Source organism: Sturnira hondurensis, unplaced genomic scaffold, assembly GCF_014824575.4.
Source record: "Sturnira hondurensis isolate 20B ecotype Veracruz unplaced genomic scaffold, ASM1482457v3 Scaffold0014430, whole genome shotgun sequence".
NCBI lineage: Eukaryota > Metazoa > Chordata > Mammalia > Chiroptera > Phyllostomidae > Sturnira > Sturnira hondurensis.
This window is the reverse complement of record NW_028087061.1, coordinates 1,322,515-1,348,294: the sequence shown is the minus strand read 5'-3', so window position 1 is coordinate 1,348,294 and position 25,780 is coordinate 1,322,515. Positions and strand designations below refer to the sequence as shown.

The following is a 25,780-nucleotide window of genomic DNA, read 5'->3' as shown; positions in this document are numbered from 1 at the left end:
TCTCTCCCCCTCCCACTCCCCTGTTGATAACCATCATGTGATCTCCATTTCTGTGGTTCTGTTCCTGTTCTAGTTATTTGCTTAGTTTGTTTTTGTTTTTGTTTTAGATGTGGTTATTAATAATTGTGAATTTGCTGTCACATAATTCACATAATTGTGAATTTTACTGTTCATATTTTTTATCTTCTTTTTCTTAGATAAATCTCTTTAACATTTCATATAATAAGGGCTTGGTGATGATGAACTCCTTGAACTTCACCTTATCTGGGAAGCACTTTATCTGCCCTTCCATTCTAAGTGAAAGTTTTGCTGGATAGAGCAATCTTGGATGTAGGTCTTTGGATTTCATGACTTGGAATACTTCTTTCCAGCCCCTTCTTGCCTGTAAGATCTCTTTTGAGAAATCAGCTGATGGTCTGATGTGGACTCCTTTGTAGGTGACTGTCTCCTTATCTCTTGCTTCTTCTAGGGTCCTCTCCTTCTCTTTAATCTTGGGTAATGTAATTATGATGTGCCTTGGTGTGTTCCTCCTTGGTTCCAAAATCTTTGGGCCTCTCTGAGCTTCCTGGATTTCCTGGAAGTCTATTTCCTCTGCCAGACTGGGGAAGTTCTCCTTCATTATTTGTTCAAATAAGTTTTCCACTTGTGGCTGTTTCTTTCCCCCTTCTGGTACCCCTATAATCCGGATGTTGGAACATTTAAAGATGTCCTGGAGGTTCCTAAGCCTCTCCTCATTGTTTTGAATTCTCATTTCTTCATTCCTTTCTGGTGGGATGTTTCGTTCTTCCTTCTGGTCCATTCCATTGATTTGAGTCCCAGTTTCCTCTCCATCGCTATTGGTTTCCTGGACATCTCCCTTCATTTCAACTAGTTTAGCCTTCATATATTCCTCTAATTTGTGACTATAATCAACCAGTTCTGTGAGTATCCTGATAAACAGTGTCTTGAATTGTGCTTCTGAGAGGCTGGCAATTTCTCGGTCACTTAGAGTTATTGGCTCTGGGACTTTGAGTTCTTCTTTCACCATCTTTTGGGCTGTTCGTGCCTGTTCCGTAGCAGGATCGGAGCCCTAGGTGTTCACCAGAGCAGGGCAACTCAGTCGCTGGGTTGTGATGCTGTATGTGGGGGCCACCGCCTCCCGCCGCGGCCCCCACAGGTGCAGCAGCTGCCACTGTCATCAGGGCCCGCGCGTTTCGTCCCACTGCACTCGAGTGTGCCACCGCCATCAGCCCTCGCCCCCTGGGGCCTGCGTGGTCCATCTCACTGTGCTCGAATTCGACCGAGGTCAGTCTGCCCCACACCCTGACTGGGTCCGGGCCACTTGCACGCCTAGGTCGGGGGATCTGTCCTGCCCGACCCTGCTCTGCTGCTGGCTCCGCCTCTCTTACCTTCCAGGTTGAGCAGTTAGTTGTTGTCAGACTTCCGTATAATTCAATTTTCTGTTCTTTGGCTGTGTCTTTGTTCTCCAAACCTTTGTTGTATTCAAACTTGGTTGTGGAAGAAGGCACAGTGTTTCCACCTATGCCTCCATCTTGGCAGAAGTCCCCCGATACCATTTGTTGAAGAGGCTATTTTTACTGCATTGTATGGTCATGCCCCCTTTGGCAAATACTAATTGACCATAGAGACTTAGGTTTATTTCTGGGTTCTCTTTTCTGTTCCATTGATCTATGTGTCTGTTCTTATGCCAGTACCAGAGTGTTTTGATTACCGTGGCCTTGTAATATAGTTTGATGTCAGGTATGGTGATCCCTTCTACTCTTTTCTTTCTCAAGATTGCTGAGGCTATTTGGAATCTTTTTTTTAGTTCCATATATATTTTTGAAATATTTGTTCTAGATCTGTGAAATATGCCATTTACCAATAGGCATGTTTTAATAAGAATTATATTGAATGTATAGATTGCTTTGAGTAGATTACATTGATATGATCATGTGATTTTTGTCCTTCATTTTGTTTATGTGGTGTATTACATTTATTGATTTGCCAATATTGTACCATCCTTGCATTCCTGGGATGAATCCCACTTAATAATGGTGTATGATCTTTTTAATGTACTGCCAGTTTGACAATATATTGTTGAGGGTTTTAGCGTCAGAGTTCATCTGGTGCCAAAGCATCCCAGAGTAGCATCATGTTCATCAGAGATATTAGTCTGTGGTTTTCTCTTTGTTGTGTCTTTACCTGGCCTTGGAATTAGACTGATATGGCCTCATAAAAAGAGTTTGGGAGTCTTCCTTCTTCTTGGGTTTTTAAAAAAGATTTTATTTATTTTTAAAGAGGGGAAGGGAGGGAGAAAGAGAAGGAGAGAAACATCAACATGTGGTTGCCTCTTGAGCGCCCCTACTGGGACCTGGCCCACAACCCAGTCATGTGCCCTGACTGGGAATCAAGCCAGCATCCCTTTGATTCATAGGCCAGCATTCAGCCACTGAGCTACACCAACCAGGGCTTTTCTTGGATTTTTGGAGTAGTTAGAAAGATAGGAATTGCCATATTTTCAGACCATAAGACACACCCAGGTTTTAGAGGAGGAAAATAGGGAAAAAAATTTTGAAGCAAAAAAACGTGGTAAAATATTTAATACCATAAATAAGATAACCTTTCACCAGTGTAAATGTAATAGAACTCAACAGCAGCATTAACACCATTATTCCTCCAAAATTGGGGGGTGGGGGGAAATGTGCATCTTATAGTCCAAAAAATACGGTAGTTCTTCCTTAAATTTTGGTAAAATTCATCTGTGAAGCCTTCCTGTCCAGGGCTTTTGTGTGCCAGGAGTTTTTGATTACTGCTTTCATTTCACTATTGTTACTGTTCTATTCAGGCTTTCTGCTGCTTCTTGATTCAGTTTTGGAAGATTGTATGTTTTTAAAAATTTGTCTATTTTTCTCAGGTTGTCCAATTTATTGGCATAGAATTTTTCATAGTAATTTCTTACAATCCTTTCTATTTCTGTGGTATCAGTTGTAACTTCTTTTATTTCTGATTTTATTTATTTAGGTCCTTTCTCTTTTTTTTCCTTGATGAGTCTGGTTAAAAAGTTTGTCAGTTTGTTTGTCTGTTTAAAGAAGCAGCTCCTGGATTTATTGATCCTTTGAATTGTTCTTTTAGTCTGTGTCAATTAATTCCACTCTGATCTTGATTAGTTCCTTCCTTCTACTCGATCTGGGCTTTGTTTGTTGTTGTTGCTCTAGTTTTTGTAGATGTAGGGTTAGGTTGTTTATTTGAGGTTTTTCTATCTTCTTTAGGTAGGCCTGTATCACTATGAACTTCTCTCTCAGGACTGTTTTCACTGTGTCCCATAGGTTTGGGTTGTTTTGGGTTCATTTTCATTTATTTCCCAATTCTTTTTGATTTTTTCCTTGATCTCATTGTTGACCAATTCATTACTTAATAATATGTAGTTTAGTCTCAATGCATTTGAGGGTTTTTGAGTTTTTTCCTTGAGATTGGTTTCTAGATTCAGTCATTGAGTTTCTAGATTCAGTCATTCTGTCACTGGTTTCTAGATTCAGCCATTTCTAGATTCAAGCATTGTGATCCAAGCACATGCTTGATATTATCTCAATTTTCTTGAATTTGTTGAGGCTTATTTGTATCCTACCATGTGGTCTGTCTTTGAAAATATTCCATGTGCATTTGAAAAGAATGTATATTTTGCTTCTTTGGGGTGAAAGTTTCTGTATATATCAATTAAGTCCGTTGGTCTAGGGGGCCATTCAGTGCCACAATGTCTTTGCTGATTCTGTTTGGAAGATCTGTCTATTGTTGACAGTGGGGTGTTAAAATCCCTTACGATGACTGTGTTGTTGTCGATATCTTGCTTGAAGTCCTCCAAGATTTTCTTTATACACTTAGGTGCTCCTATGTTGGGTGCATATATGTTTACAAGGGTTATATCCTCCTGTTGGACTACTCCCTTAAGTATTGTGTTGTGACCTTCTTTGTCTTTTTATGGCCTTTGTTTTGAAGCTTATTTTGTCTGATATAAGTACTGCTACCCTTGCTTTCTTCTCATATTCGTTTGCTTGGACTATGTTTTTCTATCCCTTCACTTTCAGCCTGTGTAGATCTTCTGTTCTGAGGTGGGTCTCTTATAGACAGCATATTTGTGGGTTGTGTTTTCTTTTTTCTTTTTAATTTATTTTATTATTATTATTTTTTAAGGAACCAGTCTTCTTTTTTTTTGATTTTTTAAAATTTATTTATCTTAGAGGGGAAGGGAGGGAGAGAGGGAGAGAAATATCAATGTATGATTGCCTCTGGTGTGTCCCCTGCCAGGAACTGGCCTGCAACCCAGGCTGCCCTGACTGGGAATCGAACCGGGATCGTGTGGTTCGCAGGCCCACGCTCAATCCACTGAGCTACACCAGCCAGGGTGTGTTTTCTTATCTATCAGCTATCCTATGTGTTTTGGAGCATTTAATCCATTTACATTTAAGGTTATCGATAGGTACTTATTCATTGCCATTTTTTTCCGTACCTGTGTTTTTCTCTCTCTCTCCCTCTCCTCCTCCCTCCCTCCCCACCTCTTTCTCTTCTCTTCTCTTCTCTTCTCTTCTCTTCTCTTCTCTTCTCTTCTCTTCTCTTCTCTTCTCTTCTCTTCTCTTCTCTCTCTCTCTGTCTCTCTACCCCTGCCTCTCTCTCTCCTCCTCCCTTCCCCCCTCTCTCCCCTCCTTTTTAAAGCAGTCCCTTTAGCAGGTCTTGTAGTGCCAGATTGTTGGAGGTGTATTCTTTTAGCCTTCTTTTGTCTGAGAAGCTCTTTATTTCACCTTTCACTTCAAATTAGAGCCTTGCTGGAAAGGGTAGTCCTGGTCGTTCGTCCTTGCTTTTCACTATTTGGAATATTTCATGCCAGTTCCCTCTGGTTTGTAGTGTTGTTCAGAAATAAGCTGCTAGCCTTATCAGAGTTCCTTTGTGTGTTATTAGCTGTTTCTCCTTTGCTTCCTTTAAGATTCTCTCTTTGTCTTTGAATTTTGCCACTTTAATTATGATGTGTCTTAGAGTGACCCTCTTTGGTTTCATCTTGATTAGGACCCTCTGTGCTTCCTGAATTTGAGTGACTTTTTCCCTCACCAAGTTAGGGAAGTTTTCTGTCATTATTTTGTCAAACAGAGTTTCCATCCCTTGCTCCTTTTCTTCTCCTTCTGATATTCCAATGATGTGAATGTTGTTACAGTTCATGTTGTCCTGAAGATCCCTTAAACTATCCTTGTTCTTTTTGAGTCTTTTTTTGTTTTGTTACTCTGACTGGGTATTTCTTTCTACTTTGTCTTCCAGCTCACTGATTTGGTCCTCTGCTTCATCTAGCCCGCTTTTAACTCCTTCTAGTGTATTTTTTCATTTCAGGTATTATATTCTTCTTTTCTTCCTGGTTCTTATTCATAGTTTCTATGTCTTTTTTCGTGCTGCTGTAGTTCCCAGTAAGTTCCTTGTAGCTCCCATAAAGTTCCTTGTAGTTTGCACTGAGTTCCTTGAGCATCCTTATAACCATTATTTTGAATTGTATGTCTGATAAATTGCTTGCCTCAATTTCTTTAGCTAGTTTTCTGGGGATTCCTCCTTTCCTTTTGATTGGGGGTTATTTCCTTGTCTACCCATTTTAGATGGCTTTTTGTTTGTTTCTGCCTCTCAGGTTGCTCTACTTTGCCTGACTGTCTTCATGGGGTGAACTTCTGTGGTAGGAGGTCTGGGGGATTCAGTGGTGCAGTCTCTTCAATCTCCTGATCTGGATGCTATAGAGCCGCCCTTTATTCAATGTATGTGGGCTCTCGTGTTGTTCTTGGACTTTGATTATTGGTGGCTTATTCGTGGCTTCTTCCCTCCAGCTGGAGCCACAACCCCTGTCATGTCCGGTATGCACCCATTGTGAAGTGTCTTCTGTTCTCCTTGGCTTCCAAATTCATATCAGCTAAGATTCCGATAAAATTCAATTTATTTGTTGGCAGATCAGCCGAGTATCCGAGTTGGGGGCAAGGGCAAGTGGACTCAGCTTCCACCGACTTGGCTGCCATCTTCCCTCTCTACTATTACTTTTATGATCAGAAAAATAGCAAGACTATACAGTTCAGAAAGAGAGACAGAAAAAGAACTTGAAGCAGCAGCAATAATAGCATGAGTAACTAAACTACAGAGAACCCAAATCCCACAGTTATTTTTAATTCTAATATCCTTTTGAATAGGCTGTCTCCATGGAGCTGTTTCAGGGCCCTGTGCTTTGAAAACTGAATAGGATTAGATCGGTGGAGAAGAGAGAAGGTGTTTTAGGTGAAAGGAATAACATAAACCGTGAGGCAGAAGTGGACCTGGCCAGATGAGGCATACACGTTAGGAAAAGTGGGGAATAAGCTGGATGTGTAGGTTGGGGACAGTCTTTGGAGAACATGGCAGAGGATAAATAGGGTGATTATAAGTAACATTGGTATTGCGAGAAAAATGTTAAATGCATAATGATAGGTAGCAGTCTCCAATAAAGGTTTTTTGTGTGTGTGTTTTTTTGTTTTAAGGAAGCAAATTAAGTCACTAACAAAAGGGAAATGGTTGAGTAAATTAGGGTGTAGCCACATGACAGAATACTAATATTTAATATAATCATTTTTAAGGCTACATAGGAAAACATGAAAATTATGGGTAAAAATTTGAAAGTACATAAAATTCTAACTATTATTACATCTATTTAAAGAAATATGCATGTGAAAAGAAAAAAATTAAAATTAGGAGAGATATTTGAAGCTGAGTGATTATTTTTCTTTTTGAAATATCTTTATTTATTGTTGTCATTCTCTGTGATACTTTTAACTAGGTAGGTGTTATTGGATCCGAGAACTAGCAGAGGTTTTTCAAGGCTTCCTGTAGGTAAACTCTGGGCTGAGGGCCATGTGCTGCTTGGGAGAAAGGAGGCCTTACCCTTTGGGATGTATGACCCAAGAGAAAGGGGCCCCGTTGCAGGGCCCGCTGGTCCTTTGCTCTGTAGTCCTGGGATGAGGAAAAGTCCTTTCTTGCCTTCCAGGGTCTCCTCATGCTGCTACAAAACCTACCTACGATACACTGGGGCAACGAAGAGATCGGGCTGCTTCTTGCTGAGGCATACAGACTCAAGTATATGTTTGCCGATGCCCCCAATCACTACCGCCGATAGGTGCTGTCCTCCCTTGGGAACCAGACTGCCCCCATCTCTGATGGCGATCTGATCACTGTGGACCCTGTGCGAGCTGTGGACCCCGGCCAGGAACTACTCCTGCTGTAGAAAGCTCACATCCGCCGCCCAGGTCTTAACTTTTCGGCGTGCCTATCCACCACCTCGTGTCTCTGGTGGGTCTCCTGGACCACTGTCAGTATTCCGTGCCACGTGGATGGGCCCAGCTCTGGGAGAGGACTGAAAAGGAGGTACAGGGTTGTCTGCCCCTTTAGAAGAAACTGGACAAATGAAGGGAAAGGCTCAGGGTCTTAACTCACATCGTCCCCCCACGGACTGGCTATCTCTTGCCTCCCAGTCCCAACTGATACTGTTGTTTTTTGTCACATGGTTTGATTTGATCACAGGTCAAAAATGCCTTATGTTTTCAAAATACTCCTGGCCCCCTCTCCCCTGTTCCCAGTTCCTAGCCCTTTTACCTTCTGCCCTGGTCTGAGCCAGTGAGGGGCAGCTTTTTAAGACCATTGTTCTCAGATGGACAAGGTACTGATGCTTATAACTCTGGGAAGAGGCCTGTACCCAAGGGCTAGGAGTTTTATTTTTCCTTTTGTCACCAGTATGTGAGCGTGCATCTGTGTGCATGGGTGGGTGTACACACCCAACGTTTAATTACATGTCTGAATTCTTTGTCCAGACTAGCCCATCAGCTGGGAAAGGCCCCAGTGACTAAGTGTTCAAGTGTCCCTTGAGAAGGATCAGGGCAGGGGAGGGAGGAGGGGCTTTTTACCTCTCCGGATCCTTTTTCCATGATGACCCACTCCAAGATATTATGTGTACATTGTGTTATTATGTATATGGGTAAAGATGTACAAATATATGTCCTCTTTGTAGCAGATATGATTTTATATTTATAATGTACATCAACATGTGAAAGCAGTCTAGGTCACTAGCACAGGTGAAGCTGCCAGGGGGTGGCCTCAGCACCTCCAGGTTGGTTTCTGGGTACCCTCCTGTGAGGGGGGTGCATGGGCATCTGTTGGCATGAGCATCACTGAGCAGATGGGGCTGCTGTGAGACCAGCAGCAGCCACCCCAACATCTGTGTCCCAGAGTTTTTCTTCCTGCCCCGCTCCCCTCCCCCTCCAGGCCTTGGTGCAGCACCCACCCTGCTCTTTCCCGTCTTCAGACAGAGCTCCCCACCCTCCACCCCTGGCAGCCTCCCGGAGAGAGGATCACAGAGGCAGAAGCCCTTCTGCATGTGTTTACCCCCTGCCTATCCCCAGAATCTGAAGAGGGCTTTTGTTTTAACATTTTTAAGTCAGCATTGTGTTCAAGACAGAAGCTGTAACTGACTGTCAGTGCCAAGAAAAGGGGTTTCCCATGTGTCCCTGAGGTTTTGGGCTCCTCTCAGAGACAGGCGTCCAGTGTCCCCCGCTATTATAATCATACCTCACTCAGCTCCTGAGCTGTGTGACCCATGATGGATTTTTGGTGTTTGGTAGTGTGGAAATGGGGGATGGTGGCAGGCAGCTGTCATCTTCTTGAGAAGTTAAGCAGTGTCCCCGGTGGGTGACACCCTTGAGTCTCTGCTAGCAGAGCCCCTCCACGCAGGCGTGTCCCGTCTCTCATTGGGAGCTGCTTCTCAGGCATCCTTCCTGACCCCGCGCCGCCCCTCAGCGTGCCTCCGTCTCCCCTGCAGGGTGGGCTCGGGACCCATCCTCGGCTGGACTGAAGAAAGACACTTGTGTTCCCAGGTGGTGGTTTTATTTTTTTAGTTCGTATGTTTGTATGGGAAATTGTGGATACAGTGAAAGGATTGTAAATAAATGGTGTATTTCCTCCTCCACTGCTGTTTTTTTCTCCCTTGGATTTGCGTGACCTGGAACCTAAGGAGTCTCTTTTTCTGGGGTTTTTCCTATTGACACTAGTAGGCGTGGGGGAGAAGCCTTCTGGAAGGCAAGCGGGGATCAACCGAAGATGGAAAGGCAGCCTCAGCGGATGCCAGCAGCCCCTCACAGAGCACTGTCTGTGCGAAGGGACTGGAAACTGAAAATAAGAGGCAGTGCGGTGTCTAAGAGCTGACAGAGTGTGCCAAATGCTAGGATAAGCACTTTACATGGACGAATTTAGTAGAAAGGGGTTTATAATGTAATGGAGGTTTGAAAACGGACGAGAATCATAGTGCTTGACCGGATATCTACTTCAACATCCTCATTGTCCAATCCAAGTCCAAGTCCAGGGGACGACCCTCTGGGATGCCGGCAGTGTTTTCCCCACCAAACCATTTAGAACTAAAATGTATTCAAAGAATGGCCCTCCAGTTAGGGTCTTCATGAAGGTTTTTGGTGGTTGATTGGTTTTTCTCCTAGTAACCTGACTCCAGAAAGGCAGCTGACTGCAGTTTTATCTACAGTATGATTTCAATACATGAAACTCTTCCCAGGATTCATTTGAGAGTGTTTCTTGGTTTCAGTCATTAGGGTTAAATCCAGCACATGTAACAGCAACCAAAAATAACTGGCTCACACAACATGGGGGTTTGCTTCTCCCTCACGTGAAAGCCCCAACGTAGGCAACCCGGAGGAGCTAGGGCGATGAGCACTTCACAGAGCCTTTCGGAGTCTGGCCTCTTCTCCAGGTCTTCACGGTCAGAGTGACAGCCGGCCCCTCTAGCTGCTGCCTCCACTTTCCACGCAACAGCATGGGTTAAAGAAGGGACGAAGAAGGAGGAACGGAGGAAACGTTCCAGCAGTGTTTAAGGGAAGGTTCCAGGAAGCTGCCTCTTAATACCTCTTCTTACAATTCACAGGTCAAAACTCAGTCCCACGGCAGCTCACTCCTAGTTGCAAGGGAGGTTGGGGGTTAGCCAGTTCCAGGCAGCCACGTACCTTGGCTCACAACCAGGATTCTATGACTGCGGAGGGAGGAGAGAACATACTAGGATTCAGGTAGCAATCTCTACAGTAAGAACTGAAGAAAATGAGTTGAAAATAGAAACTAGACTTTCCCATAACCATATAGAAGGGATTTGTCTTTGAAATTCAAGGAGCTGTTGACAGTTACCCTTGGAATTTAACCATTGTCATAAAGCACAGACAGTATTTCTACTTGATATTATTTGGACTTGAGGCCACTAATTGTTCCTGAGTCTGGTAAAAAAATAATCTGAATTAGTCTTCATTCAAAATTCTTGTTTTTTTCATTTATGTAGGAAGCTGAGCATTTTCCTTTTCCTTTTTTAAAATATTTATTTATTTTTAAAGAGAGAGGGAGAGAAACATCGAGAGCGATACATAGATCGGTTGCCTCTTGCATGCCCCCAACTGGGGATCTGGCCCGCAACTGAGCATTTTTCTGAAATACGTTTGGTCACGATTAGCAAATTGATAAAAACTTTCCGACTAATTCTGGCACACTCTGACCTACAATGTTTCTGTAATCTAAAGCTCTACGGTTCTCCTTAAATAGGCCCGCCCCACCTCAGCTTTTATCCATCTGTGAAGTGAGGGTGGTAGGTTACCCGAATAGCGACCTCATTTGCTGCTTAAGGAAGAGCCTCTGGCTTACAGCATTTGCCTTGTTTTTGGATTGGACTTTGTATGACCAGCATCTTTGTAAAGCTTTAAAAATTGGAGTCAGAAACTAAGCCCCGATCACTGTGCCCTTGGTACCTCTTGGGACTTCTGACACTCAGTTCCCAGCTGGAGACTCTGAAGGTGGAACAAACGTGCAGTGACCGCCACACCAGGAAGATATCTGGAGACCAGAAAATGAGGCAGACTATCGTAGGCAACCCAGAATTGTAACAATTTATTGTAGAGTAAGTTCCTTATAGTTACAGTAATGTTTTCTAGTATAGCTGAACTACTCATGATCAACAAGACAAAGGGACAGTACCTGCTGGTGGTCTCATGATGCTTTCAACTAATGCCTACTTTGATATTCATCTCAGTTGCCATGCCATTCTATTTTTTTACTGACGGGATTCTTGATGGTTACATTGTGTAAGTTTACAGGGCACCACTAGTTATGAGGCTTTGGTGCTGGCTGAGACTCTTAGGTCAAAGTCAGAACATTGAAATTTGAAAGAAACCAGGGGGTCCAGGAGGACGGAGTCAGCCTCGTTTACATCTGCATCTCTGCAGACAGTTTGGAAGCTGCCACTAACACCAAATAGAGGCTTTTAGATTCTTGATGAAATTAACACAGAATCAGAACAGTTTACAGTCCAGGTACAGGTCATACTTTATCACTTCAAGTAAAATGTAGAAGCCTTGCAGCCCTGTGGACCCTTTCATCCTCCCCCTTTTATATTACAGTTGCTATGAGTTATGGGGACATACACCGCAACGGGAGCAGGTACTGCTACGATTTTTGCTCTCAATAGTTAACACGTATTTAAAAGAACTTAAGAGGATACATTTACCACTTAATGTTTCACCCCCATTTCCTAAGTTTCCCTCTGCTGTTATTTCCCTTCAGCCTAAAAACCTTTCTCGAACACTTCTCGTAGAGCAGGTGCGCTCACTGTTCGCTGTCCTCCCTCTTCTGAGAAGCGTCTTGGCCTTTACCCCTGCGTGTGTTTTCTCTGGATACAGTTCTTTTCTCATGGCACTTGAAAGACGGCTGCTGTCTGCTTGCCTCCCTCCGCAGTTCCCCATGAGAAATCCCGAGTTGTCATGACCATTGTTCCATGGTCATCATCTTTCTCAGAGTGCTTTTCTGGAAAATGTGGCAAAATTGGCCGTTGTAACAATTTTTAAGTGTACAGTTTGGTGACGTTAAGTACATTCACATTGTTTGCAGCTGTTGCCACCGCCTCCAGAACTCCTCATCCTGCAGAGCTGAGACTGTGCTGGTTGGATAGCAGCCCCTCCCCCAGCTCTGACGGTTGCCCTTCTGCTTTCTGTCTCCGTGAACTGGACCACTTTAGGTTCATCACATAGATGGGAGCATACGCTATTTCTCTTTGTGTGTCTGGCTTATTTCATTTAGTATATGTTCTCAAGGTTCTTCCTTGTCATCACATATATCAGAATTTTCTTCCTTTTTAAGGCTGGATAATACTCCATTGTAGGTATATACCTCATTTTGGTTTCCCACTTATCTATTGAGGATGGTCAGTTGGCTTCCTTCCATTGTCAGCTATTGTGAATAATGTTGCCATGACCATGGGTATGTAAATACCTCTTTGAGTTTCCGCTTTCAGTTCTTTTGGGTATACACCCAGACATCTACTTGCTGAATCATATGGTAATTCTATATCTGATATTCTGAGGCCCCACCATATTGCTTCTCTGACTGCTTTTAAGACTTTTTTTCCCCTTTGGGTTTCAGAAGTTTGACTATATGTCTGAGTGTGGGTTGTATTGCTTTTTGTGTATTTATTCTGTGGTTTTATGTTTGTTTTTGCATTTACACTGTTTAGGGTTCACTGAGTTTCTTAAATCTGCAGTTTTTTGTCTTTCACCAAGTTTCAGAAACTTTTAGGTATTATTTCCTCAAATACATATTTTTTTCCTTCACCAACCTCTTATTGCTCCTTTGGGACTGCGATGTTATGAATGTTGGACCCACAGTCCCAAAGTTTCTGTTCATTACTTCTCTGGATTATTTTCTCTTCATCTATCTTCAAGTTCATTAATTCCATTTCTGTTATTTCCATTGACTGTTATGCCGATACAGTGATTTTTAAGTTTTAGATATTGTTTGAATATTTCTATTTCTTTTTGTTTCCAGTGTGCTTACTTTTATGTCTCATGAAGGATAGTTACAATATGTGTTTTAAATTTTTGTCTGATCATTCCAATCTGGATCCTCTTGGGGTTGGCATCTTTCTGATATCTCGTCTTATTAAAATTGATCACATTTTCCTAGGCCTTTGTATGTTGAGTGATTTTGAATTGTATCCTGGACATTCTGAATATAACGAGTGAGACTCTTATTTAATGGGTCTTATTAAAACCCTCTAGAGCAGGGGTCAGCAAACTGTGGCCTTCAGGCCTGTTGGGAATCACCCTACCTGGTTTCAGGAGCTGTAACCCCCCATGGCGAAGATTGAGTGAGTGACCTTCAGACCATAAGCCACTAAGGAGACAAAGCTTATCTCCCAGGCAGGAGCACTGCTTCTGCTTCTTTATCCATAACTGGCCCCCAGTGCTTGATCAGTTAGCTAATGACAGGTAAGATTCCCCAAGGGGAGAATGACCTAAGACAGGCATGATCACATGGAGGCCCCAGGGAAGGAGGTGGGGGGCTATGGAGAAAGGGGGTGATGGACCCTCACCCCTCGGCTTTGACAAAGCCTGACTCCCCTGAGTCCGAGAGAAGTCTCCAAAAATTCCTTGGCTATCTGCCTCCTCTGCTTGACTTAAGCCTGAAACAATGACAGAGGGAGGGTGCAGCCCTGTGCTGGAAAGGGCGGGCTCCTCAGTGATCAGGCCTGAGAAAGGATGTGTAAAGTCCTGTGAAGCCTGCTTTGCTAAGAATGCTTTTAGTTAAATGATAAAGGCCCAAGCAGGCAATGAGTTTGTTTCCCAAAGTTTTGTGGCCTTTTAGCTGGTAAACCCTAACTCAGAAGAAGCCCTAATAGTTCTTCGAATTGCCATCTACTGTTTGATTGTTACTGCCTGACAATGATTAATGAGCTGTACCTGTATTCCCGCACAACTTAAACCCAATAAAGGCCTATCTAGGAAAGAGTCAGCACGTTCTCCCCTTGAGAGAGTTGCCAGGCCACTCTGAGGTGCTCCCCTCTTGAGGGAATAGCTGTGTGGTCCCTTTTCCTCCACAGGACTCGGTAGTCTGTGCGAATTTGTCTCATATCCATGACGCCAAGGACACTGCAGGCCGGTGCCCAAGCCACAGGCCAATCCAAACTTCCTGCTGTTTTTATAAATAAAGTTTCATTGTCCCAGGTTTTGGCACCAGAACAAGTTTTATTGGAACACTTCCATGCCTATTTATTTACATATCGTCTATGGCTGCTTTGGCACAACAGCAGAAATGAATAGTTGTAATGTAAGTCGTATGGCTTTATATTTACTATCTGACCCTTTATGAAGTGCCTGCTGACCCCTGCTCTAGAAAGTGTTGATTTTGTTCTGTTTTACCAGGCAATCGGTCCTGTCCAAACTGCAGGGCCGATTTTCTTCCGCGGGCCACTGTTCATCGCCATTTTACTTTTTGAGGCTTTGCTGTGCTGCTTTGGGTTGGTTTTGACCGTGCAGAACTGTGCCACATCCCCACACTAGCTGGTTTCTCTCCGGATTCCTGCTGCTCTCTGGCTCTCAGGTGCTGTTTCCCCGGCAACCAGCCAGAACGACAGTGCTTCTCTTGAAATTTCTGCCTGTACTGCTACCACCACTGCTCCATGATTGAGGCCTGCCCTTGACCCAGGTGTGGGAGAGAGAAAAATATTTTATTGTAATCCCCACTCCCAACTGTCTGGCTTGCATGGCCCCTTTCCCCCAGGTCCTTTGGTCAGACAGATGGGTTTGTGGCATAATAAGAAATGTATGCTTGGTCTATACCTCAGTTCCTGACACAGAGCTGCTGAAGCCTTGGGATTTCCTGAGTGATCGCAGGTGACTCTTGGCGAGCTCCTGGACTGTGCTGGAGTCCGGGCTGGTCAGTGAAAGACCAAGCCCTGGTTAGAAAAAGCCTGAAACTATCAGCTCCACCCACCCCCATCCTCGGGGGAGGGGAGAAGAGTTGGGGATTGAGTTGATAATCAGTTATACCTACGCGATGAAGCCTCCATAAAAAAACCCTTACCAAAGAGGTTCAGAGGGCCTCTGGGGCGGGGAACACGCACGCGCCAGGGAGAGGGGCGGTGCATGCAGACTCCACTGCACGGAGCCCCTGTGCTCAGACCTCCCAGGGCTCGGCCCGCACCCCTCTCCATCTGGCTGGTCCTCTATAATAAAGCAGTAGGCGTGCTTCCCTGAGTTCTGTGAGCTGTAACAGCGAATTGTCCAACCTGAGGAAGGGGTTATGGGAACACCCGATTTGTAGGCAGTTGGTCATCTGTACAGGTGACATCCTGAGACTTGTGACTGGCACTGAAGGGGGAGGTGGTGTGGGCCTGACCGGTGGGGTCTGCACCAACTCCAGGTGGTTAGTGTCAAAGCTGGACTGTAGGACGGTCGGTGTCTGGAGAGGCAGAGAATCGGTGGGTGTGGAAAACACACATCTGGTGTCAGAAATGTGGAAGTGTGAGTACAGTAGAAGAAACGAGTTGTTTTCTTTCAGGATTTTCCCTCCAAGTTTTTGCTGCCTCTCCTTCTATGAGGCTCCCCACCTTGGGCCCACTCTCAGGTCAAAGCTGTGAGTGAAAAGAAGAAAAAAATCTGAGAAATTCACCCTATACAGATAGCTTCTTCAAGTTTTGGTGTCCTCTGCCCACATTTGTGTGCTCATTTATTTTTTCAGAGTTCTCAGGTACTTGTATTCTGACCAGAATATTTGGCTGTATTTGGTGGCAGGAAGAGGCTGCAACGAGCTCATTCCACCTGGTCTAGTGCCGGAGACCCTCCAAAGGTTTTTCACCACAACCTATGGTAGAAACCACACACCCAGGCAGACACACTACTACCAGCAACATTTCACAAACTGCCTGCCCTCACTGTGTGTGACCACCAGCCCTGTTCTGTCCACTCCATTTTTCAGACGTGCTGGTCAACAACTCGTTACCTCATGCTAGCTGAGTTTGAAAAACACAGCTCTAAACATTATTACTGAAATGGGAGAGAGAAGCCCGCTAGTAATTGAGATAAACTTAAGCACATTTCAACAAATCCTGAATAATAAATACCAGAGCTCATAGAGCAGTAAATGTGTGAGTCCCAAAAGTGTGATGAGACTTGCGTTATAACCTTAGATATAGAACTCTGGGTTCTCCATGTGACAAACACCCCCCCCCTTTCCTTAGTCTTGGACAAAGGTGAGTGGAGTCAGGGCTGTCTGTAATCCAAAAATAGCCAATTCAAAGTGGTGTGGTTTAATTGTAAGTCACCCCAAGCCTAATTTTATATTAGGCACTTGCTTCCATGTATTGTGTGTGAAAATAAACAGACTGAAGCCAACTCTGCAGTGAGAGGAAAACAAGTAATTATTGATGCCTAATCCCCACTGCCTTCTTTCCCTTTTGCATGCCTCCCTCCACCCTTCCTCCTCCCCCTCCTTAATAAAATCTGATGGGTAATAAATATTTGAACTGGATACTGATGCTTGTTGGCAAGTTAAAGGATGTGAATGCTTAAAGAAACAGCTAGGGCCCAACCAACAAAGAACGAGGTGGTTTCCTACAGTGCTAATTTCAAGTACCTCTAACACATTCACCTTAATTACTGCTTACAGATACCTCCAGAATATAATAAACTTGATGAGCCATTATGGGCACTTCTAAAATATAATAAACTTGATTAAAGGTATCAGAAATATCTTTCTGACTCTATACTTGAAATCCTATGTTTACATAAAATAGCATTTAATACACAATCTGTCCAAAGCAGATGGCTCCTTTTCCCCGCGTGCCTACTTCTGTTTTTCTAAAACATTTCCCGTTAAATAAAAGACATCTTTCCCTGATTCCTTCAGCATCGAGTCTTCACGTGGCTGTGGGTGAAGAAGAGATGGCGGTAGAACACATGAGTAAGAGGAAAGGTAGAGAGAAGGGGAATGTGGAGCCTGGAGCCCCACCTCCCACACCCACAGCACACACGAAGCTGGGTCACCCCATCTGGGAATCTGCCTCCCCCAGTCGCTCTGAGTCCAAAGAACCGGTCTGAGCCTCGCTGGCCCCGCTGCCCCAAAGATGAGCAGCAGTGCAGCAATATATTGAAAAGTCGGCCTGTGATCTCAGGAGATCACTTAGGGAGAAACAGCAGGACTGCTTGAGCCGCTACAGCAAGACCCCTTCCTTCTCTGCTCAGTCTTCTGAAAACAATGGAAATGTTCCACCTCGCCCTCATTGAACCTCACACAGGGTGTCACACTTCAAATCAATTGGCAAGCTCTGCCCCCAAAGTGGATCAGCCCTTGCTCATTGAGGAAACTGTTCAGTTTACGCATTTTGAAAAACCCATCTTGCCTATACATGGGTAATAAGAGAATCTAAGATTGATTGGTGGGATTTCTACTTTATAACTTCACCCGTTAAGGAAGGGAAGCATTCTATACTCACATCCCCTAGACAAGAGAACACGGAGAAGGTGTAGTTTGTGTCTACAGGAAGCAGCTCTGCAGAAGCTAACACCCCATTGTCCTGCAACAGTAGCAAACAAGTACTGGGTACTTACTGTGTAACAAGCATAGAATTGACCAAGTTAGTCCTCATAACAATCCTGTAAGTGAAGTGCTATCCTATCATCACCATCATCTTAAAAGTGGGGAAACTGAGGCTGGGGGCGGGGGTCAAGTAACTTGCTCAAGGTCTCATATCTACTAAGTTGCAGAGCAAGGATTTGAGCTCAGGCCACCTGGCTCCAGACTCCCTGTGCCTCACGACCAAACTACAATGGTGGCCTCTAGTTTACCACTGACTTGCGTGGGAGCTGGCCTCACAAAACCACACAGCGAGCAAAATGGGATCACTTGTACTTCATCCTTTCATCTCACCTCTGTTCCCGGGAGACAGGAAGGAAATGAGACAGAGGGAGAGGAAGGGGAGGCTATGTCATGATCATCATTTTAATTTGTTAACTTGAGTTTGAAAGTCTTCCAGAGACGGCTAACTGCCCACCAAAATTCATGCTTGCTTTTCTGTAATATAGGGTTGCTTCTGGGAACTGCCTGGCCAACGTTTCCTAACCTTCCTCAGATCTAGGTGGGGTTGTGTGACCAGTTCTTTCCAATAAAATGTGAGCAGTAGTAATATAAGTCACTTGTGGGACTATACAGTTAAAAAGTAGGTGTGCCTTTTCCCCATTTTGCTTTCTGGGTGCAAAAGACCCCAAGCGCCGGAGAACAGAGAATCCCCAGGACGACAGTGGTCCTAGTCCCTGGATGACTTAGTGGGAGGCTGCCCACCGACCAGAAATGCTGCCCTGAGTAAGTGCATGGGTAAGAGAAACTTCTACTATGCTAACCACAGAACTTTGGGGTTTGTACATTACAGCAGCTCGTATTACCCTAATATTAAAGCAGACAACTAATGACTGTTCAAGAGCTCCCCACCCCACTTCTCCTGTTCCAGTTCTTTATTGCTGCATAACGCGCTATCCAAATTTGTTTAACACAACCAGCGTATCAGGCTCCCAGACTCTGTGGGTCAGGAGCTCAGATGGGGCACGATGGAGATGATTCAGATCTACCCCACAGTGTCTGGGCTGCAGCTGGAAAGGCTCAAAGCCTGGGGTAACGCAGGTCAGGGGGCTAATATCATCTCCAGGCACCTTCGTTCCCATGTCTGGCACTTGATGCTGGATGAAGTTGGGACCACAGTGGGAGCTGTTGGCCAGAACATCGGCATGCAGCCTCTTCCCGTGTTCTCTCCGCTCCTCATGGTGACTGGGTTCCAAGGACATCCCCCAAAATCTGGGTGGAAGCCGCTATCACCTTTTTTAAAAATAAAATATTATTTTGAAGATTTTTATTTATCTTGAGAGGGGAAGGGAGGAAGAAAGAGAGAGGAACACTGATGTGCAAGAGAAAAATCAATCAGTTGCCTCTTGCATGTCCTCCAACCAGATACCTGGCCCACAACCCTGGCATGTGCCCTGACTGGGAATCTAACCAGTAATCTTTCATTTCACAGACTGGTGCTCAGTCCACTGAGCCACACCAGCCAGGGCAGCTGTATCACCTTTAATGAATGGCATAGCATCTTTTCTCCTGGAGTCACATAGATTCAAGGGTCGGAAATACAGACACCATTGTACAACATGAGGAGTGTCAAGCCACACTGTAAGACCGAGTGGGATGGGTGATCTTGTTGTAATCATTTTGGAAAATAATCCGCCATATTTTCTTTGCATATTTCTCTTTCTCTTTCCTTTTCTTCTTGCCCTGTGCTTCCTCCTCTTGTCATTTTCCTTTCCCACTTCCTAACTCTTTCTAACATTCCTCAGCTCAGTTCAATTAATGTTGGCTGAGTATATGCAATGAGACATGTGTCAGATCCACAGATACAGGCAACACCCTACTTCCTTTTCTGCATCCTGCTAGCTTTCCCTGGGGTATGGCCATTCCAGCTTAGAGACCATAGCTAGACTGCAATGAATGCTGCATTTGGGGACACAGAGATCCAAGCTCACAGCCCTGGCTCTAGTTCCTTGCACTGCCAGTCACTAATAGAGTTTCATTCCTTCAGTAAAAATGTCAGGAATTCAATAGAAAACAAGACATAACCCTTAAGAAGCTCATGGTAAGGAGATCGTGGGCAATCCAGTAGTCTCAGTTTTCTCCTAGGGAAATAGGGGTATCTTGCAGGTTGGTAGTGAGGATTAAGTAAGATAGTATGTAAAAAATACATGGTAGGTACTCAAAATTGGTACCTACTAATTCATTGTAGGACTATTTGCAATAGCAAAAGACTGGAAAGAACTGAACTGATTATCAATACGGGACTGATGGAAGAAACAATGGTACATCTACACAATGGAGTAATATACACCTATAAAGAGGGAGGAAGAACATGCATATACACTGCTATGGAATTTCTCCAGGATATATGTGAAACAAAATGAGCAAGAGACTCACTCCACCAAGATGGAGGTGTAGGTGGAAACACTGTGTCTCCTCACACAACCAAATTTAAAGTGAACAAAGTTTCAGTGACAAAAACGCAGCCAAAATACAGAAAATTGAACTATACGGAAGTCTGAAAACGAACCATTCAGCCAGACCGGTAAGAGGGGCGGAGCCAGCAGCGGAGCAGGGTTGGGCAGGAAATATCCCCTGACCCAGGTGTGCAGGCAGCCATGGGGGGATCCTAGGCATGGGGTAGCAACGGGTGGACCCAGTGAGGGTGCAAGGCGGCAGGCTGACCGCGATTCACGCGCAGATAAACCAGCGAAGGAGCGAGCAGTGAGACAGACCACACAGGCCTCAGCAGCAGGAAGCAGCAGAGGGGACCACCATTGCCCCTCTTGGACCCCACCCCCACATACAGAGTCACAACCCAGTGACTGAGTTGCCCCACCCTGGGGAACACCAAGGGCTCCACTCCTCATACGTAACAGGTACAAACAGAACAAAATATGGCTCAATAACTCAAAGTCCCAGAGCCCATAACTCTAAGCAACCAAGAAATAGCCAACCTATCAGATGCACAGTTTAAAACACTGGTGATCAGGATGCTCACAGAATTGGTTGATTTTAGTCATGAATTAGAGGAACAAATGATGCCTAAACTAATTGAATTGAAGTAAAATGCACAGAAAACCAATAGTGATGGAAAGGAAACTAGGACTCAAATCAAGGGAGTGGACCAGAAGGAAGAAAAAAATGACCAAACAAAAATATGAAGAAACATGAATTCAAAAAAATGAGGAGAGGCTTAGGAACCTCTAGGACATCTTTAAACGCTCCAACATCTGAATTATAGGGGTACCAGAAGGGGAAGAGGAACAGCCACAAGTGGAAAACTTATTTGAACAAATAATTAAGGAGAACTTTCCCAATCTGGCAAAGGCAATAGACTTCCAGGAAATCCAAGAAGCTCAGAGAGTCCCAAAGAAGTTGGACCCAAGAAGGAACACACCAAGGCACATCATAATTACATTAGCCAAGATTAAAATGAAGGAGAGAATCCTAGAAGCAGCAAGAGATAAGGGGACAGTCACCTACAAAGGAGTACCCATCAGACTGTCAGCGGATTTCTCAAAAGAGACCTTACAGGCAAGAAGGGGCTGGAAAGAAGTATTCCAAGTCATGAAATCCAAAGACCTACAGCCAAGATTGCTTTATCCAGCAAAACTTTCATTTAGAATGGAAGGACAGATAAAGTGCTTCTCAGATAAGGTCAAGTTCAAGGAGTTCATCATCACCAAGCCCTTATTATATGAAATGCTAAAGGGACTTATATAAGAAAAAGAAGATGAAAAATATGAACAGTGAAAGGACAGCAAACACACAGTTATTAACAACCACACCTAAAACAAAAGCAAACTAAGAGGACAGCTAGATCAGGAGTGGAACCATAGAAATGAAGAACACATGGAGGGTTAGCAACAGGGGAGTGGGAGGAGGAGAAGTGGGGAGAAGGTACAGAGAATAAGTAGCACAGACAGTGGGTAGAAAATAAGGGGGAGGGCAAGAATAGTAGGGGAAATATAGAATCTAAAGAACTTGAGACACGTGGTCATAAACTAAAGGGGGGAATGGTGGGGGAGGGGTGTGCAGGGTGGAGGGGAATGAAGGGGGAATTAGAACAACTGTAATGGCATAATCAATAAAATATATTTAAAAAATAAAAATAAAATGAACAAGATGTGGGAATGGGGTAGGGGCAGGGGTGAGTTGGTGAAGCACAAGGGATTTCTTTTAGGGCCTTGAAACTATTTTCTATGAGACTATAATGCATGACACTACACATTTAGCAAAACTCATAAAACTTTACATTAGGAAGAGTGAACTTTAATGTATATAAATTTAAAAAATCATTTAGGAGGTCAAGAGATCCAGACAGTGCAGATTTTGAAAAAAGAGTGTTTAACTATATGGAATGATCTCTCTGGAGGGGCTGGAGGAAGAGGGTGCTGACCTAAGTAACTGTGGAACAGAGCTGGAAGACTAAAGGCAAAAACCTGCACGTAAGAAGTCTCCTCTAGTTGTTGAAGTTGTTTCCTGTGAGTGTGTGGGTTCATTGCAAAGCCACTCTGCATGTCTACTGTTAAGCAAATGTATGGCTGATGGTGAGAGCCAGGTGTCTCACTGTTGGAGTGAAAGACTATAGATAAGCAAGGGGACAAGGGGTGCGGGCTAGGGTGGGAAATGGCTAGATCCAGGAGCCAGGTGCATTAGAGTTGTAAGACATCAGTATGCATACATTCAGATTACATGTTGAAATAGATAGTGGTGTATATGTATGTTATTACACACACACATACAATACACATGCATATACAAGTATTCATAGATATAGAGGGGTTAGGATTCATTCACACATATTTTTCCTTGCTTTGTCAGCTCAGAGAGCCTAGAAGCAACGACATTCCATTGGCCACCAGCACATCCAGTGCCCAGATTTTGGTTTCTAACACCATTTTCCAATGAAAGGAACCAAGGATCCTTGGAGAAATGGCTGATTCTCAGTCTAAAACATCTTGTGCCAGAAAGTAAGCGAGTGCTCAATGAAACACCTGGTGGGAATTGTGTCATGGGACAGTGTAGCTAAAGTGGGAACAATCTGAGTAACAAAGTAAATAAAGTGGTATTGGGCTATAACTCGAAGTATAAAATAAGTACCCACACGTCCATATTTATATAAGTAAGTGGCTCAATAAATAAATGGGGGAGAAGAGACAAATCTGTGCAGAAGAATTTCAAATAACTTATGCGGATAACCCGCCTCAAGGAAGTAGAGCAAAACTCCCCACTCCTTGAGTGTGGACTGTGCATAATGACCTCCTTTCAAAGAGTATGCTAAGGGAAATGGGGGGAAGAGTAACTTTACACCGCCTGAGATGCGTGATGATCAAGATGAACATCAACAGTGATAATTCCTGTTGACAGCTTGCACCCTTCATATGATGAGAATGGCATTTTTACCTTTGTGGTCTTCCTCCCCAAGACCTGTAACCCCAGTCGGATAATAATAAAAAACATCAGAGACATCCCGATTAAGTATTATTTTACAAAATACGGGGCCAGTATTCCTCAAAGTCATTAAAAACAAGAAAAGTCTGAGAACCTATCACAGGCAAGAAGAGCCTAAGGTAATGTCAGGATGGCTTCTAGGCATACTTGTTCCCCGGAAAGAACACTAAGGTGAGGTGCAGGCACCGACAGACACCCATCCAAGCTTAGGGGGACATCTGTCTGAGGGTGAAGGTATGGCACTCGCCAATTTTCTCACCTTTCGTGACACCACAAAGGGTAATTCTTGACCTGACAGTGCCACACAGACAACAAGCTCCAGGCTGGGGCTGCAGCCGCCGTTGGGAAAGCAGGTTCTGGGAACAGACTTCGTTGGCACCCTACCCCAGCACTGAATTTGTACTTTGGGAAAATTTCTCAGCCTTTCTGGGCCTCTTTTCTCATCACCTGTAAAGAATTGATAGGCATTATCATTGTAACCCTTATCATCATATTGTTGATAAGGGGCAAGCAAATAAGATAAAGTACGTTGGTACATAGGCCCAGTACCTTAGCACTTAGATCTCGGTAAATGTCAGCCATTGACTAATGTACTTCGTATGATTTATTTAGTATATGTATTTTCTCCTGACAGAATTTTTAAAAATTGTTAACCAGGTATTAGAAAATTGAAATGACAAAAGTGGGTGCGTTATCACAGAAGTCCTCAGTACGGGGAGCAGCTACCACACTATGTTGGAGACTCAAATGAAGAAGTTTGAGTTGTTTTTTGTTTCTTTTCTAAATTAATAGCTTTACTGTGGGTCATTTACATACCATAAAATTCATCCACTGGAAATGTAAGAATGTTTCAATGACTTTTTAGTAAATGTATACAACTGTGCAATCATAACTACAATCCAGTTTTAGAAAACTTCTAACATCTTCCCAAATTTTCTCAAGCCTGTTTGCATTCCATCCTGGTTCCCACACATAGCCCCAAGTGACTGATTTCTGCCTGGATAGATTTGCCTAGAATTAGTTTCATTTAAAAGAAAATACACTAGCAAAAGGTCAGGCAAAATAGATACTATTTAGGAACAGACTTAACTTTTTAAAATTATAACAACTTTATTTTTTAAAAGACATTATTTATTTATTTTTAGAGAGGGAAAGGGAGGAGTAAGAGGAGAGAAACCTCAATGTGTGGCTGCCTCTCCAAGGCGCCCTGCTGGGGACCTGGCCGGCAAACCAGGCAGGTGGCCTGACTGGGATAACCTGTGACCCTTTGGTTTGCAGGCTGGTATGGCTCACTCAATCCAGTGAGCCACACCAGCCAGGGCAATAACAGGTGTTGGTTGTAGTTTTACGGAAATCATCATGAAGCAAAATGTAATTTAAAAAAAAAAAGGAAAGATGAGACAAGTTTCCATTTTAGGGCGGATAGGACTGGGGACAAGGTTCTAGAAAGGTCGAGGAAAGTGTGACACGAGTGTCAGCTGATCTCGTCCGCTCCCGCCCCCATCAGAGGCTAGAGAGCCGCGCACTAGCAGGAGCCCCGCACCAGCACGAGCCCCGCGGCTCCCTATCTCGCGCAGGCGCAGTGACTTCGCTGGCTGGCCCGGAGGTGGGCGGGGTGCCGAGCCGGATCCGGAGCCGCGTCGATCGCGAGCGCAGAGCGATTGCTTCTGTCTGTTGTGTGGTTATGTTGTCAAACAAGCGAAGAGGCGGCGGGAACCGGGGTCGGGGCCTGGCTCGGTGCTGGTTGTAGTGGGCTATGGGGGAGCCCGGCTCCTTGGTTCCGAGAGACCGCCGCGGGGGCCGGAGCTGGTGCTTGCGGCGCGTGGGCATGGACGCCGAGTGGCTCCTGCTGGAGGATGGAAACGAGGTGAGCGAGAGGCCTCGAGGGGTGGGAGTTAGAAGAAGCCGGGCCTGGAGAGGGCCGAGGCGCCCGGGCCCGAGGGATAAATGGAAAGGGCAGTGGGAGCGAGGAAGAGGAGAGAAAGGCGAAGGGCCTGCAGGAGAGAAGGGAGAAGTTCGAGCGGTTTTGGGGGGAAAGGGCCCCGGGTGGGAGGTGTTTGGGGGAAGTAGGGACGGTGTGGGAGGAAAGATGGACCTCCAGGGCGAGCTGGGGAGGCCGGGTGCTGGAAGGAGCCGGTAGGGGACGTGAGGACCCCCTGGGGTGTCGAGGGGAAGGAGGCGACTGGTCTGGGAGGGAAGCGGGCAGCCCCAGTTTGGGTCTAGCAGAGCCCTGCAGATCCCAGCCTCCGCGGAGAGCGAGAACTTTCTCGAGTTTATTTTGAAAACGGTTGCGAGTTTTGGGTCAAAATACTCAAACTTTAACGTAAAAATGCCTTCCTTTCCAATTTTGGAGGAAAATGGACATTGTGGAGTGGGCCACATTTCTCCTGTGAGTCTCGGTTATTGCCGAGTGGCGTCCCCTGAGCTGGCTGGGGAGAAGGGATTCAAAAATATAGAGGCTGCTTATATTGTTTTCCAGTGCGGTCATAAATGCAAAAAAAACAAAAACAAACCAAGAGGAAAGGTGAGATGGTTTCTTTTGGGGGACATTTGGAATGGGGGGTGGTTCCAGAGAAGGGGGAGTTAAGAGTGCAGTCAGTTTGCGGAGACCTGAATTAGGGACAGCTGGTTGTGGCAGGGAACCATTTGGGTTTTGGAAATAATTTGTATGAAAGATAAAGAAACATTTTATTACATATGTATGTATGACTAGATCTTCCTATAGACTATATAATCTCAATTCCGTTTCCCACATGTGTATTGAGTACTTAATTGTTTAGTGTAGCATAAGGAAGCCAAAAAAAGACCTCTGCTATCAACGAGTTTATGGCTTGAGTGGAGAAAGAGGATTTTATACACAGTGAAGCCGTCTGAGAACATC

The 25,780-nt window shown here is 44.5% G+C and overlaps 2 protein-coding genes across 4 annotated transcripts in view; both read left to right on the top strand.

Moving 5' to 3' along the window:
• TBC1D22B (TBC1 domain family member 22B) overlaps nt 1-8,983 on the top strand; it is an 81,190-nt gene extending 72,207 nt beyond the window's left edge. For both annotated transcript variants that reach the window (XM_037063277.1, XM_037063276.1), the window contains one exon: nt 7,013-8,983. In XM_037063277.1, the coding sequence (XP_036919172.1) occupies nt 7,013-7,141 (129 nt within the window). In that variant the 3' untranslated portion in view covers nt 7,142-8,983. The remainder of the gene's footprint in view (nt 1-7,012) is intronic.
• Nucleotides 8,984-24,539: 15,556 nt separating this feature from the next.
• RNF8 (ring finger protein 8) overlaps nt 24,540-25,780 on the top strand; it is a 36,424-nt gene continuing 35,183 nt past the window's right edge. Inside the window, exon 1 of one of the 2 annotated variants that reach the window (XM_037063275.1) lies at nt 24,540-24,766. In XM_037063275.1, coding sequence (XP_036919170.1) covers nt 24,656-24,766 — 111 coding nt within the window. In that variant the 5' untranslated portion in view covers nt 24,540-24,655. The remainder of the gene's footprint in view (nt 24,767-25,780) is intronic. The other variant, XM_037063274.1, reaches the window with a different exon arrangement.